Source organism: Lissotriton vulgaris, chromosome 1_1, assembly GCF_964263255.1.
Source record: "Lissotriton vulgaris chromosome 1_1, aLisVul1.2, whole genome shotgun sequence".
Lineage (NCBI taxonomy): Eukaryota > Metazoa > Chordata > Amphibia > Caudata > Salamandridae > Lissotriton > Lissotriton vulgaris.
Window position 1 is genome coordinate 1,637,615,597 of NC_141685.1, and position 15,596 is coordinate 1,637,631,192.

At 50.4% G+C, this 15,596-nt stretch overlaps 1 protein-coding gene across 2 annotated transcripts in view; it reads right to left on the reverse strand.

Annotated features, from left to right (window-relative positions):
- The window catches only part of TNPO3 (transportin 3), a 1,270,791-nt gene that overhangs the window by 961,047 nt on the left and 294,148 nt on the right, over nucleotides 1-15,596 (reverse strand). For both annotated transcript variants that reach the window (XM_086918869.1, XM_086918868.1), the window contains exon 5: nucleotides 5,578-5,721. In XM_086918869.1, coding sequence (XP_086774995.1) covers nucleotides 5,578-5,721 — 144 coding nt within the window. The remainder of the gene's footprint in view (nucleotides 1-5,577; nucleotides 5,722-15,596) is intronic.

Sequence of the window (15,596 nt, forward strand, 5' to 3'; positions counted from 1 at the left end):
GGACATGATCGGACAGGTTGCCCTGATGCTGGGCCCACTGAAACTTCAGGTCCCACTGCAGAGCCCGCATCCGCCACCTGGCGTGACGCACCAGAAGGATGCAGGAGGCCATCAGCCCCAGAAGCCGCAGCGTCAACCTGACCGAGACCCGGGATAACGGCCTGAAGACAGGAATCGGAGCCTGAATATCCCGAACCCGCTGTTCGGGTGGGTAAACCCGAAACTGCGCCGAGTCGAGAACCGCTCCGATGAAGAGGAGCTTTTGAGAGGGACACAGGTGTGACTTCGGCACATTGATGGAGAACCCCAGCAAGTGCAGGAGGTCGGCCGTAGTCTGGAGGTGGCTGACGACTGTCTGGGGCGAGCCCGCCTTCAACAACCAGTCGTCGAGGTAGGGGAAGACTGATACCCCCTGCCTGCGCAGATGGGCTGCGACCACCGCCATCACCTTCGTGAACACCCGTGGGGCGCTGGCAAGGCCGAAGGGGAGCACGGTAAACTGAAAGTGCTCTTGGCCTACCATGAACCGTAGGTAACGCCGGTGGGCCGGCAGGACGGGGATGTGGAAATAGGCGTCCTGCAAGTCCAACGCTACCATCCAGTCTCCTGGGTCCAGGGCAGCCAGGACCTGAGCCAAAGTGAGCATCTTGAACTTCTCCGTCCGGAGGAAGCCGTTGACGTTCCGCAGATCCAAGATAGGGCGTAGGCCCCCTTTGCCCTTCTTGGGTACCAGAAAGTAGTGGGAGTAACAGCCACGTCCTACTTCTGGCCCAGGAATGCGCTCGATGGCCCTCTTGGCCAAGAGGGCCGAAACTTCCTCTTGCAGAAGTTGCAAGTGATCCCCCGACACACGGTGGTATTGAGGTGGCATGGATGGAGGGGAAGACTCGAAGGGGAGGGAGAAACCCCTTCGGACAATTTGCAGCACCCACCTGTCCGAAGTGACTGTATGCCAGTGGGAGAGGTGATGGCGAACCCTGCCTCCCACAGGCGTCACATGGGCCTGAAAACTCGGACTAGGAAGGTTTTGAGGCGGGGGCTGCTGAGGGAGGTGTGGACTGGCCTCGCCGCTGACCCCGACCACCGCCGCGGCGGTTCCCACGTCCGCCACCGCGCTGCTGGACATTTTGCGGCGTGTGGCTGGCGGTCCGTGGTGGGGCGCCCCTTCCGTGGCCACGAAAGGAGCGAAAGGCACCCGATTGCTGGCGTGGGGCCGTAAGGCCCAAGGACTTGGCCGTGGCCCTGGAGTCCTTGAAACGTTCCAGCGCATGGTCTGCCTTGTCGCCGAAGAGGCGACGGCCATCAAACGGCATGTCCAGGAGGGTGGCCTGGACATCGGCCGAGAAGTTGGCGGACCTCAACCAGGCGTGGCGTCGAACCGCCACCGTCGTTGCCATCGCCCTGCCCAGTGAGTCCGTGGTATCCAGCCCACACCGGATAGAAAAACGTGCCGCATCTCGGCCGTCGGCAAGGGTTTGGCTGAGTTTAGCCCTGACCTCCTCAGGGCATTGTGGCAGCACCTCCGCAACCGTGTCCCACAGAGTGTGGGTGTAGCGGCCCAAGAGACAGTTGGTGTTCACTGACCGTAGCCCTAGGCTCACAGACGAGAAGACCTTCTTCCCGAACTGCTCATATCTCTTGGATTCCCTGTCGGGCGGGGCCGACGGGAATGCGGTCTGGGAGTTGGAGGCCTGGATGACCAGACTCTCGGGGGTGGGGTGGGTGGACAAAAAGCAAGGGTCGCCCGGCGCCGGGCGGTAGCGTCTGGCCACGTTCCTGTCCACAGGGGGGCCTGTGGCGGGCTTGGACCAAGTGCCCAGAAGAACGTCACACAAGGCCTCGTTGAACGGCAGGAGGGGCTCCGCGGAGCCGGACTGATGTTTGAGGACCTCAGTGAGGAGATTAGTCCTCACGGCCGCGACGGGGAGCTGAAGGTTTAAGGCCTTAGCTGCCTTCGTCAACACTACACTGTAAGCAGAACCCGCCTCCGAAGCCACAGTCGGGGGCGACGTAAATCCAGTGTCTGGCGAGGTGTCAATACCACTGGCCTCCCCAAGCTCATATGTCCAGTCCTGATGTGACTGGCAATCACGTGCCAGAGGGTCCTCGGACCCCTCCCATTGCTCCTCGTCACCCGGCTCCTGGAGACCAGGATTAACAGCCAGGGCCTCCTCGTGGAGATAGAACTCTCCGAAGGCCGACGGAATCGGCGCCCAGCGGCGCCCCTCCGACTCCTGAGGAGGACCGTAGGAAACATTGGGGGCGGCAACCACATCGGCTGCCGGGGACGACACCTGAAGGGACGGCGCCGGCGAGGTCGTAGGGTCGACCGGCGAGGTCCCGGATCCGGAGCCGGATCCAGCGAGGTCGTGCGGCGCCGGGACCGAAGTCGCCAGCGGCGCCGGGCCCGAAGTACCCGACGTCGTCGGGGCCAAAGCGCCCGACCCGGAAGGACCTCCAGACGGAGCCGATCGGCCCGAAGGCGCCACGGGAACCGACTGAGGAGGGAGGGCCCTCATGGCCATGAGGTACCTCTCGACCTCCTCCTGCGACGCGCCGTGCCCAGGGACCCGAAGGTGTGGGGCAGGCGGCGACGCTTGCGACTCCCGCGGAGCCGCGTGGGCGGTGTCGCCCGAGTCCCCGGTCGCATCGTGCGAGCGACGGGGCGGGTCGGAGGATCGATGGCGTCGCTCCGACCTCTCATGCCTCTTACCTGAGGACTTGGAACCAGACGATCGGTGTCCACTCCCGGAACGTCGATGACTCCGACCTCGCGACCTGTCCCTCGACCTCCCGTGGGACCGGGACCGGGACCTGGAGCGGCGCGGGGCCGACTGCCTCAGCTCGAGACGCTTGCGGGACCGCTCCCGCCTAGCCTTCGACGTCAGGGCCCGGCAGTCGGAGCAGGTTCGATCGTCGTGGTCGAGGCCTAAGCACTTCAGGCACCGGCGATGGGGGTCCGTGACCGACATGAGTCGGCCGCACTTCGAGCAAGGCTTGAACCCGGGCATCCCTGGCACCGATAGTCGAGAATCGACTAAATAGAGGATCAAAAAGATCAAAAAGTTTTCAGTCAAAAAGTGACTGGGGGTAGAGCTTCTTCCGGATTTGCGCTAGCTGGCGCGGAAAAAAGAAGAACTGACGTCAGCACGCATGGGCGCCGTCTATATACTCCGACGACGTCATCCCGGCGCTCACGACGCCGACGACGGACGCGGAGCCGCAGACGACGCCTACCAGCGCGCAGGGGTATTGCTACGCAAAAATTTCCGGATCCAGTCTGACGCCTGGGGATATTCTAAGGTAAGGAATCTATCACTAACGTGTCTCTTTCAGATTATATTATCATGCATATCACAAGTAGTGATACTGTGGTGGCATGGGTGGGTTGGCTTGAAGGGGAGGGAGTAACCCCTTCGGACAATTTGCAGAACCCACCTGTCCGATGTGATGGTGCACCAGTGGTGGAGGTGATGGTGAATCCTGACACCCACTAGCGTCTGGTGGGCCTGAAACACCGGACTAGGAAGGTTTGGTGGCAGTGGCAGCAGGGGGGTTGGTGGGCTGACCCGTACGCTGGCCCTGTGACATGCCTATGCGGGTCCCACATCCTCGGCTGTGCTGAGACTGTTGCTGCGCAGGCCTGTGGCACTGAAACGAACGTGCTTGGGCGCCCCTTCCTTGACCACGAAAGAAGCGAAAAGCAGGAGTGCGAGTGGCCGAAAGGCCTAAGGACTTGGCTGAAGCCCGCGAGTCCTTAAAACGCTCCAACGCGCAATCCGCCTTATCGCCAAATAGGCAAGTGCCATCAAGGGGCATGTCCATCAATGTGTTCTGGACATCCCCAGAAAAGCCAGTCTTTCTCAGCCAGGGGTGGCGGTGTAGCGCCACTGTTGTAGAAATCGCCCTGCCCAGCAAGTCAGCAGTGTCAAGACCACAACGAATCGTGAACTTGGCTGTGTCTGTCCCCCTCAGCAATAGCTTGGGAGAGTACTGTCCGAGCCTCCACCGGACACTGAGGCAGCACTTGCGCTACCGTATCCCACACAGAATGGGAATAACGGCCCTAGAGACATGTGGTGTTCACATACCTCAGTCCTGAACTGGCGGAAGAAAACATCTTCCCAAACTGCTCCAGTTTCTTGGATTCCCTGCCGGTGGTGCAGAAGGGAACGCACTTGGGATGCAGTGGCTTGGACAACCAAGCTCTCAGGGGTAGGGTGTTGGGAGAGGAAAACTGGGTCGCCCGGGGCCAGGGGGTGGCGTTGGGCCACGTTCTTATCCACAAGAGCCCCTGTGTTGGGCCAGGACCAGGTGCCCAAAAAAAAAAGTCCAAGAGTGCATCATTAAAGGGCAGCAGCGGCTCCGTAAAAGAGAGACCGGTCAAAGCACCACTGTCAGGAGGTTAGTCCTGACCGCCACGGTAGGAATCTCGAGGTGGCAAGCCTCGGCTTTCCTACGGAACACCATAGAATAGGAATCCTCCTCCGTAGCCAGGGTAGAAGAAGACAGTGAGCCAGGTTTCGGAGTATATTCCTGATCACCTGCATCTCCCAGATCCTCATCCCAGTCCGGGTCTAACTCGCATTGTGCTGCAAGAGGGTTCTCAGACCCCTCCCCGTCCTCCACATGCCGGACAGGTGGAACATAAGGAGGTGGGTGAAGAAAGGGAATTAAATTCTCTATCGGCGTCAGAATTGGCATTGGTCAACACCCTTTAGGCACCACGTCGGGGAGGAAGCCAGTGACTGCGTCGGCCAGGACTGTGGCTGGTGGTGGCGACGTCGGCAGAGGTCGTACAGGGCCAACCGACATGGACGGAGATCCATGTCTGGATCCATAGGGGGGGTCTCTCGACATCGAGACCGAAGTCCTCGGCGACGTCGAAGCACGAGGATCCCCAGTCGGGCCCATGGGACCCGAAGGCTCACCGACAGGGCCAGACAGTCCGAAGACATGTGTCATGGCTGACAGGAACTCCTGCAGCTGGGCCTGAGTCGCTGATGGACCCGTAAATGACAGGTAGGCCATTGGCAACTGCGGAGGCTCTAAAAAAAAACAGACAAAAGTCCCAAAAAACTCAGCCAAAAAAATGACTGGGGTACCGCTCTCTCCGGATCTGCGCTTGCTGGCACGGAAAAAGAATGAACTGACGTCAGCGATCGCGGGGCGTCTAAGTAACTCCACCGACGTAATTTCATTGACTAAGAAGCCAACGTACGCAGTGCCGTACTAAGACGCCAAGACGTACGCGGAGCCGTACGTCGATGCTTACCGACACGCAGGGGTACTGCTGACGAAAACTTTCCGGATCCAGTCTAACGCCTGGAGATATTCGAAGGTAAGGAATCCATTACTAACGTGTTTCTTTCAGATAAAGGCGTGTATATGTACCTCACACACGAATCCTTCTCGTAAGCATGACATTTCAGTGCCTGTGACTTAAAATGAAGATCCTCTGGAGGAAAACCCAAACAACCAAACAATTTACAGCAATAAAACGCTATCTGATGCAGCTCAAAGAATGGAGTTGGATACAATTAATAAACTTGACAATGTGTGACTTAACAGACTTACCAAAACTTGGAAAAGGAGCAGTAAGATTCGGTTATTGGCCATGAAAGTACTATCCAAGACTCCAAGGTTAAACCAGCTGCCCAAGCAACGGAAGGCCTTTATCAACACCTTCTCACTGTTTCCAGATTTCTCAATACAGGACATCTGTGACCAAGAGAAGAAAGGTTAAAGTACCTTGAAAAACAAATAAATAGTTGTAAAAAAAAGTTAGCTGTATGTGTGACTCTTCAGTGTTTGCATCATTCGCAGGTTAATAAGTTATACAAAAATAGACTTCAGTCTCAATGATTGAAAAACGTACTTCGCCACCTTTAATTGGTCATGCCAGTTTTTCTACTCCGGGTATTACTAAAACCTTGAAAGTGCCATTTGAAATTACTTGAGACTAACCAATTAATTTTAATATTTACAACACAAAAATAAATTGCTTCTAGTAATAGGAAGACTCTTAAGTATCTTTCCATGGTGATGTGGTTACAGAAAAAACAAGTTACTTACCTTCGGTAAAACTCTTATGGTGAATTCTCCAACAGGAGATTACACACCCTGCTAATATCTCCAGGCACCAGACTGAATCAAGAAGATTTTTCAGCATAGCCCCTGGGCACCGGGAGGTGGCGCCTCTTCGTAGAGCATGCTCAGTTTTGGAAGTGACGACCTGAGCTACAGATAAGCACCACCCATACATTTTTTATTTTTTTTTATTTTAGGCGTTTTATATAACGCTAGCTTGACCCGAGGGTATCCGAGCGCTTTACAACAAGTAAATTATGTGCAAATAAGCAATACCAAGTATGGTAAAAAATGAGGATCAAAACCAAGTAAAGGACGGACAGAGGCTCAGTCACGAGGACGGGCATGGAGATAAAGGTCAAACAAAGTTGCTTTGTTTAAATAAGACGCTTATCCAGGAAGATTTTCGTGGTCCGAGTCAGTGACACTGGTCAGGAAGTAAAGTTAGAAAGAATGCAGGCTGGGGGGCGTCCTTGGCTTCTATCGGTTCGTTCGAAAGCAGTCGAAGAAGAGGATTTTCAGCAGATTTTTGAATTTGGGAAATAAGGGGATCGTTCTGATGTGGGCGAGGTGGGGGGGATTTGGGGGGGGGGAAGGGGTGGAGTTCCAGATTTTGGGGGCATTTCCGTTAAACAATTTTGTCGCGGTTTTCTGCTTGTGAGATTTCAGTGGAATGAATAGCAGAGTGTTGGAGCTCCTGAGGTTTCTGGACTGGCCAGCCTTTTTGAGTTTGCACTCAAAGTGGCTCCCAATTGAACTGAAAGCCAGCTATTCCGGTTTGCCTGTGTGCAGGTCTTTGTGTGTGAGGCAGGCTGTTCTGAAGCTGGCTTTCAGTTCAATTGGGAGCCATTTGAGTTCTTTGAGTGCAAGGGAGATGTGATCAAATTTCTTAGTGCCAGTGACCATTCTAGCTGCTGCATTCAAGGTTGTTTTCAGGGGAGCGAGGTGAGATTTTGATGTCCCAGTCAGGGCTGCAATCCCGTAATCTATTGTGGAGAGCACTAGTGCTTGGGTGGCTTGTTGAAGGTCTTTGGGTGGGAGGAAGGTTTTTATTTTATACAGTAATTTCAGATTGAGGAAGGCACTTTTTGCTGATCTTGCGATGTGTTTTTTCATGATTAGTTTCGGGTCTACGGTGATACCTAGAGATTTTACCGAATCCGCCAGGATGAGATTGCTATTGAGTGCACCAATGGCTTTGAGCCATTCCGCGATTTGTGGGTTTTCGTCTTTGTTGGAGATGAGGAGTATTTCCGCTTTCTCTTGATTGAGTTTTAGGTGATTGTTTGAGAGCCAGTCTTATACCTCCCTGAACGTGACGTTGAGTCTCTGGATATCCGCAATGGAGGAGGTTTCCAGAAAGTTGCGTGTCGTTCGCATATAGGTGGAAGGGGATGTTGGATTTCCTGAGTATAGTGGTAAGGGGTTCGATGTAATGTTGAAAGGGTGAGGAGAGAGCACTGATCCTTGTGGAACACCCCTGTTGACGGGGTGGAGGTCTGACTCGAAGTTTTTGATTTTTATTCTTTGTAAGCGGTTGTGGAGAAAGGAAGAGAACCAGTGGAGGACTGTCTTTTCAAGACCTGCCCTTTCTTGAAGAGTGTTGATGAGCAGTTTGTGATTGACTGTATTGAATTGAGCCGATAGGTCTAATAGGATGAGAAGGCAGCATTCGTCAGATTCCAGTGATTTGTGAAGATCGTCTATGACATTAAGGATTGCGGTTTCAGTGCTGCAGCCCTTTCTGAAGCCAGATTGGTGGGGGTCTAGGAGATTGATGTTGTCCAGGTGTTGGGTTAGCTGAGGAAGTACACATCTTTCCAGGATTTTGGACAGAAGGGGTAGGTTTGATATCGGTCTAAAGTGGTTTAGATCTTCAGTGTTTAGACCGTGCTTTTTCAGAAGAGCCGTGACTTGCCAACTTTGAGGCAATCCGGAACGACTCCTGAACACAATGAGCTGTTAAAGATCTGAGTGGGATGGGTATGCTCAGACGTGAGTCCCATGCTCTCCACACCACTGGAGTCAATCTATCATGGCTGATAGCCAGAAACCGGTCCTAGGATGCTTGATTCCGGTCCAGGAAAGACATGGCTTGGCAGTTCGGGCTGGACTGTTCCCATGAGGCACAGGGTCAAGGCTGATTTGCATATGGCCCTGTCTGAACTGGAGTGGTGTGGAGTGCAAAAAAACGATGGATGTAGGCCCGGATCTCTGTACTGGGGTGAATGTATGACATTGTTCTGCATTCTGTCCATCAACTGTTGTTTTTCATTTAGTTAATGATCTTGCACCACTGCGGATCTAGGATGAGTTTCAGGTCCTTGGTAACTTGGGGGGTAGCTGATCCAGGGTGTGGGATGAGGGTTTAGCATTGGAGAGAAGATTGATTATCTCGGCTTCCTGAATGGGAGTGAAGGAGGACCATTGGTTTGGGGGATTTAAGAAGGCGCCGTTTGATTCAGGCGTATGGATCGCAGCAGAGGGGGTGCGATTTGAGCCAAATGTGGGGTCAATCTTAGCAATTTTATCATTGAAAAAGAAGGCGAAGTTTTCACAACCATCAATGGATGCAGAGGTTGAGGATGTTACTGGCCTAGAGGTTTGCTTCCTGATTATATTGAAGAGTTCTTTGGGTCGTTTTTTTGCGGTGTCTAGTGCGGAGCAGAAGAAAGATGCATTTTTGTTCTTAATGTACATTTTGTAGTTCCTGCGGGTTGCTTGAAGTTGATCGCAATGAAGGGTGGTGGGATTGTTCCTCCAGATTCTATCTGAGGATCTTAGAAGACATGTTGTTAGTTTCTTTCTGAACTGTGTCCACACCAGACTGGGTAGTAATCAGTTACACCAGTGTGCAGATCAGTGGTAATGGGTCGTTTTTAAGTGGAAAACTGCCAATTCTGCGAAACCGGGAAAAGTGAGGGTGGTGACGAACCTGCAGTAATGTACAGAATCCTTATAAAAAGATCATTATCAAAGATACGCAATTTGTTTGGATGGCTACTTCCGACCGTAGATTCCCCACATTGTAAATGGGTACTAAAGCAGTATCTCCAAAGCGGTCAGACTAAAAAGACCTGCTGAACCAAGGAGTAAGAATGCATTTTCCTTTGGACCTGGCTGTCAAGGTACTAGTGCTTGGTGAACGTGTATTCTACTGCCTAAAGTTGCAGCTTGACAGATATCTAAGACAGGTACTCCACATGCTAGCACGTTGTAGCAGCTTTAGTCCTGGTGAAACGGGCCCTCCTAGGGCTGCTTCTTCTACATCACACAGCAGCTCTTACTACAGAGCACTATCTACCTGGATAAGATCTGCTTCTGTATGGCTTGCCATTCTTTGCCATGGAGAATCCAGCAAAACATTGATCATCCACTATGATCTTCGGTATTATCTTTGCAGACACAGAGCTCTTTTGAGTTCGTCGATGGGAGTCACTTCCTCCTTCGAGAAATGAAGATGAGGAAACAATGTCAGAAAAGTGATCGATTTCAGACATGGAAAGCAATTACAACCTAAGGAAAATGAAAAAAGCGGTTTTGTACCAGTTTCACAGAAAAACTGTTAAAAAGCTCAAAAGGGGTCCACTTCAGAAAGTAAGGAACAAATTGAGGTGCCACTGTGGCATCACAAAAGGTTTTGAGGAAAAAGTTAACCGATGGTTTAAGAAAATGCTTCACATAAATTGATTTGAAGAGAGATGGCTGGTATGTCAACCACATGAAAGCAGACCGGACTGACAAAACATTTAACAGTGCCCACTGCAAGTCCTTGCTGGGCCAAAAACAAAAGCTGCACATCTGACAGTTTGGCCAGTAATGAGTCCTAACAAGGGCACTACAGAAAGCCACAAACTAGTAAACTGATTTCTTGGAAGAATGACTGGGTGCCAGGAGAAAATCCACTACCTCAGGGGTAGATCAGAAGAAGACAACTGTCACTGCCTTACCTGCAAGCATGGAGGGTAGATTGCGCAGGCCTAGGTGCAAACCCTGCTGCAATAGAAGATCTTCCTGAAGTGGTGCTTGATCGGAGGACAGATCCTCATGCCCAGATGTTCCAGGTATTGCACTCTCATGGCACAATTTGAAGCCAATAGGATGACGAACCTGGTAGTTCCTGATCTTCAGAACTCAGGACAGAAGAGGTAGTGGCAGGAGGAATTAAGCAGCCCCATGCTCCACACTAAGCAGAATGAGTCTCCAAGAGGGCTTCCATGGAGAATTCAAACACGCAAATGTTTACACTGTGAGGTCTCGCTGGAGCGAAGACATCAATAATGAAAGACGGCCTCTGCCACCTCTCGAAGTAGCTAGCAGCTATACGCGGTCCATGAAGTGTGGCCAGCTAAGTTTAGCCATTTTAAAGTTCCTACCAGATAGTTCACGGTCAAGGAAATATCCAGGTGATTCAGCAACTTAAAGAAGCAAAGAGCCTCCTAACACAGGAAACAGGACCTAACACAGCTCTGTTACAGAACCACATGGCACTCGTGTAGCCCTTGACAACCTAAACCAACTTCCCCTTGATGGATGATAGTAAATCCTTCAATGCTAAGCTAAATGCCAGCAGATTCAGACGGTTAATGTGGAGACCTCTCCCAGATGACCTTCCTAACCCAGCAGTGATGCATCTGTTAACACGGTCCGCTCTGAGTGAGTAGGAAGAGGGCTGTGTTGCAGGTCCAACTGCAGTCGAGCAGCCACCACTTCAACTCTTTTTCAGTCATCTGACACCCATATGGAATAAGAAAGGTTTTCCTGATGCAGTCAGTAAAACTTGAGATCTCACTCCAGAGCCTGCATATGCCATTTTGCATGGTTAACAAGCAGAATAGAGGAAGACAATAGGACAATAATCCTCAGTCACCCTTACAGAGATCCAGGCTTGAGTTTGAAAGGTCTGGACTTTAGCCAGAATGCTCTGTACTAGTTGGTCAAGAGGGAAAGCCAAAATATGTGACGTCCAAGACGGCTCTGATGAAGAGGAGCCTCTATGAAAGAGTCAGGGGTGTTTTTAGCACTGACCAGTAGGAGTAGCATTGAATCTTGTAGGATTTTCTGGATTTATATGCTGTGTTTAATTACACCATCTAGTGGTTGGGTCCAGAAACTTCTTGTTAGTAATATTAACTAAATTTATTTTTCTGAGCATAGTTTGTAGCCATTTAGTGCTATGTCAGTCCTCCCATGATGTGTGCCCCAGAATCTCTTGTGCCTGGTCGCTATCTATCGTCAGATTCCTTTTACCTCTTTTTGGCAACTTTCTCTGGTCTTTGTTGGCTTCCTTTGTGTCTTAAGGCATCGCAATATTTACCTCTCTTTGCTTCACCTTATTTTCCAGGGAGGTGGAGGGTTGCATGTGAATGCAGAAGTCTTTAAGCTGCAAAATTACTCCTGGTAAAAAACCATTTCGTTTTGCAGCATAAATCCTTTCTGGATTCATATGCTGTGCATTGATGTTGGAGTGGTATCTTTGGTAAATCTTGGAGGTGGAATTAAATGAGGCAGAGATTGAAACAGATATTTCAGCACTCTGTCAAACGTGTGACTCTTTCAGTTGGATTCCACACAACTATGTTCAGTGAAGCTGTGACCATGTTGCTACAAGGCATAAACGCCTATTGGCACAGTTGTTGTGAATACCAGGGTGGCTCCTTTACTAGTGGAATGTGGCCTAGGCCTGGTCTCGAAGAGCACCTGCTTTTTGGGTAGCATAACTGTCTTACTTGCCCTATCAATTTTTGCAATGCTGCCCTTCGTCACTGGTGATCCTTTGCTCAAGCCGGCAAAGATATGAAGAACTGAGGACCCCTTCCGAACTCCTTTGTCCTTTCTAGGTAGTACATCACAGTCCTGTGTACGCCCAGCATATGTAGGGTTCTCTCTGCTTGTGTTTTAAGTTGTTGGTAGAAGTCTGGAAGCAGGATTTTTGATTTATATGGAAACTGTGATGTGACTTGGGGGAGGATGCGTGGGTTTAGCCGCAGGAGAGCACGCTTTCCTTGATTATTTGCAGATAGGGCTTTTGGGTTAGTGCTTGTAGTTTGCTCAGTCTCCCAAATGTGATTGGGATTAGGAATGCCGTCTTCCAGGTCAGGAACCAGTTATGCTCTGTGTAGTGCACGAGTACTCGCAAACATTTGCCCTGGGGCCACAAAATACGTTCTGTGCTGCACTGCCACCAGCAGGGATGTTGTTGATGTTGTTGGGGGGGGGGGGTGAGGTCGTCTGGGTTGGTCAGTGAGTTGCGTAAGTGAGGGCTAAGAAAATGCTAAATAAACGGGTAAGCATTTATTTCCAGATTAATAAATGCTTGCCCTTTAACATTTTTTCAGAATATTAGTCCTCCTCAACTAAACAGCAGCTTGTGCTGCTGTTCACCAGGTGGGCCACATGTAAAGGTCAATAGGGCCGCAAGCGGCCCGGGCCATACTTATCACTGGTGTAGAGGTTCAAAGGGTGGCTTCATTAATTGTGTTAATACCAGGTTGAGGTTCCACATTGGTGCAGATTTAGGTGGAGCTATTATTCTTGCTCCCTCCAGAAATCTTTTTATCACTGGTGTTCTGAAGAGGTTTAGTTCTAGGTGCGCTCTTGCGTAACCTACTATCGTCACCAAGCGTTTTTTAGGTTTCGCCTATTACCATTCGCTTGCGAATGGAATGGCGAAAATTCATGGGCTCGATCGAATAGTCAAACCACTGCGGTTTCCACTGCGGTTTCTTTACAGTGCATGTGAGGTCACGTGACCACAAAAGCGGGTCACGTGACCACACACGCACGAGCATCTCCCTAATCCGCCTGCCCCCACCAGGCTCTCCCGCCCCCATCCGGCTTCCCTCCGCGCATCTGCCTATCACACTTCTCCCCTCGCACGCATTCCTGCCCCCCCACCAGGCTCTCCCGCCCCCATCCGGCCCATCTGCCACCAGGCTCTCCCGCCCCCATCCGGCCCATCTGCCTATCACACTTCTCCCCTCGCACGCATTCCCGCCCCCCCACCAGGCTCTCCCGCCCCCATCCGGCCATTTGCTTTTTCGAGCCGAGCATGGCGGAATAGTCTTGCTTTCCCGGTTTTAGCTTCTTTTTCTTTCGTTTCTATTTTTCGATTCCCATCGTTTTCTCGTCATTCTATACCTTCCCGCCCCCCACCAGGCTCTCCCGTCCCCATCCGGCTTCCCTCCGCGCAGCCATCTGCCTGCCACACTTCTCCCCTATTCCCATCGTTTTCTTGTTTCCCCCCTCCCTTTCTCATCACGTTGCTCGTCATTCTATGTTGTTTGCTTTTCAGCCGTCGCTCATGTGCCCCTCTCTCCCAATCTACTTTACATGTTGCTCTGTCGTCAGCGTCCTTCTCCCCCACCCGCTCTACACTGCTCTTTCACCCATTGCTTCTCCTACCTACCCACGCCCTCTGTTGCTTCACCTCACCCGCACCTCACTGCTCGACTCTTCGCCCCCGCTCTCTGGTGTTCCTCGTGCACTCCTACCTGCTCCCTCTAGTGCTTGTTACATACTGGGTAGCACTTTCTGGCGTTTGAGAGTTCTTAGTGCCATAATCGGGCAGAATTGTCCATCTGGCCAGTACTGCTGTTAGCTGGCAGCCAAATGAATACAATTTGTACTACACGTAAATTTCAATAATTCTTCCGAGTTTCAACACTTAGACCGACCAGGTTTGACTACTGGCTTCTGAATCATTGATTTACCCATCTCCCGTGACGTCCCGTCCAGTTTCCTGCCTCCTACCTCTGCACCAGGGGAAGCCAAGTAATAAAGCCTGAACCATTCACACAGCTTCGCATTAGAGTATCGTGTAATGTAAGAGGGAGTTTAAATTAAAGGACATGTACGTAGTGTCGGATAAGAAATGTACTACTTTGTATATTTGTATGTCGGAGATGAAATGTGCTCCTTTGTATATGTGCATTCTAGCTCCGGGCTGCTGCAGACAACACTGAAGGGCACATTGCTAAAATCTTCCCTCAACAATTTTTGTGATGCACTCAGAACTTAATTGGGCGCTTTGAAAAATGATTGCAAATGTTGCAGTGTTATTATAAATAACTTTAAAAACCATATCTCAATTTATCTATGGTCAGTTATGCGCAGAACGATCTAATTTAAACCCAGACACTATCTCTGACACGATCAGATGCACTCTGGGAAGCCATGTGCATGATTGATAACATAGGCTTAAATCCCACTTCTGTCACTGCAATGTAAAGATTTCAATTTAAGTGCGCGTTTCCAAAGAAAAGCAAGCGATGTAACGCCCTCATTTATGAGCATCGTTTGAAAGTAAATCATGTGAACTCAGAATTAAAAGTAACATCGCAGCAGAGCAATAAGCTATACATGGATTCAACATAGTGCGTTTATTTATACTCAAATTTGCCCGTGCAACGTTACTTTTAATTTCCTGTGAATATGATTTACTTGCAAATCATGCACTTAAACAAAGGCTTTACATCCCTTGATTTTCTATGTAAACACACATCTAAATAAACTCTGTACATGGCAACAGCCGCAGTAGGTCATTAAAGGCGCCACCTTTTTCCGACCAGGAAGAGTATCTGTGAAGCAGAGCAAAAGTCAGCCTGACAGCTGTAATGTTGCGATACGTGACGACCATGTCACGTCACGACGTGAGGGTCACATGAACCTGAGTTAATACAAGCACTGGCGTTGCCAATAGGTCTCGCAGTAGGAAAGTTGGAGCTATTGGGTTTGTAAATGACATTTTATATTTATATATCTTTATTGGCATTGTCAATAACAATATATAAATATAACATGTAATTTACAAAACCAATAGCTCCAACTTTCCAAATGCGAAACCTATTGGCAGCGCCAGTGCTTGTTTATTAAAGCATCTGTTAGACTTATTTGGCAGGTGTGTGAGGTATGTGATCAGAACAGAACACTTCCTAATGTGTGCACCACAGGACATACTTGTCCCATTTCACCCAGTGCAATGGTCTTGTACTTGGCGCTCTAGCCTCTTTTAGGATGTCCCTGGACAGCTTTGGAAGGTTCAAGTGTCCAAATTCTATGTCCTCAGGAGTCAGGTCACTAGGATCAGGGTGTGCCTTCAAGTGGTTGATTTTTACTCCCTGCATCAATAAGAGGTTGTGTTTTGCTAGTAGTCTTTAAATTACCTTGTGCAGTCTCCACCAGGTCAGAGAAGCAGGTTTGTCTTGGCCAGCCATTACGGGGAGGTTAGGAAGAGTGTCTTTGAAGACTGTTTGCACTTGTTTAGCACTAAAGGAATGAGGACAGTTGGTGGAAAAGCATGCACAAATGTATCTAACCAGTCTATCGACGGGGCATTCCTTTGGGAGTGGTGGTGTGGGTGCCTGGACGCAAAGTCTTGACAATTTGCATTTTCTGGTGTTGCTAACAGGTTGATCTCAGGGGCCCCACCTTCTGAAGTATTCTTGGAGCGCTTGTTCACTTAGTTCTCGTTTGTGCAGTATGGATGTCTGCCTGTCTGTCTGCTT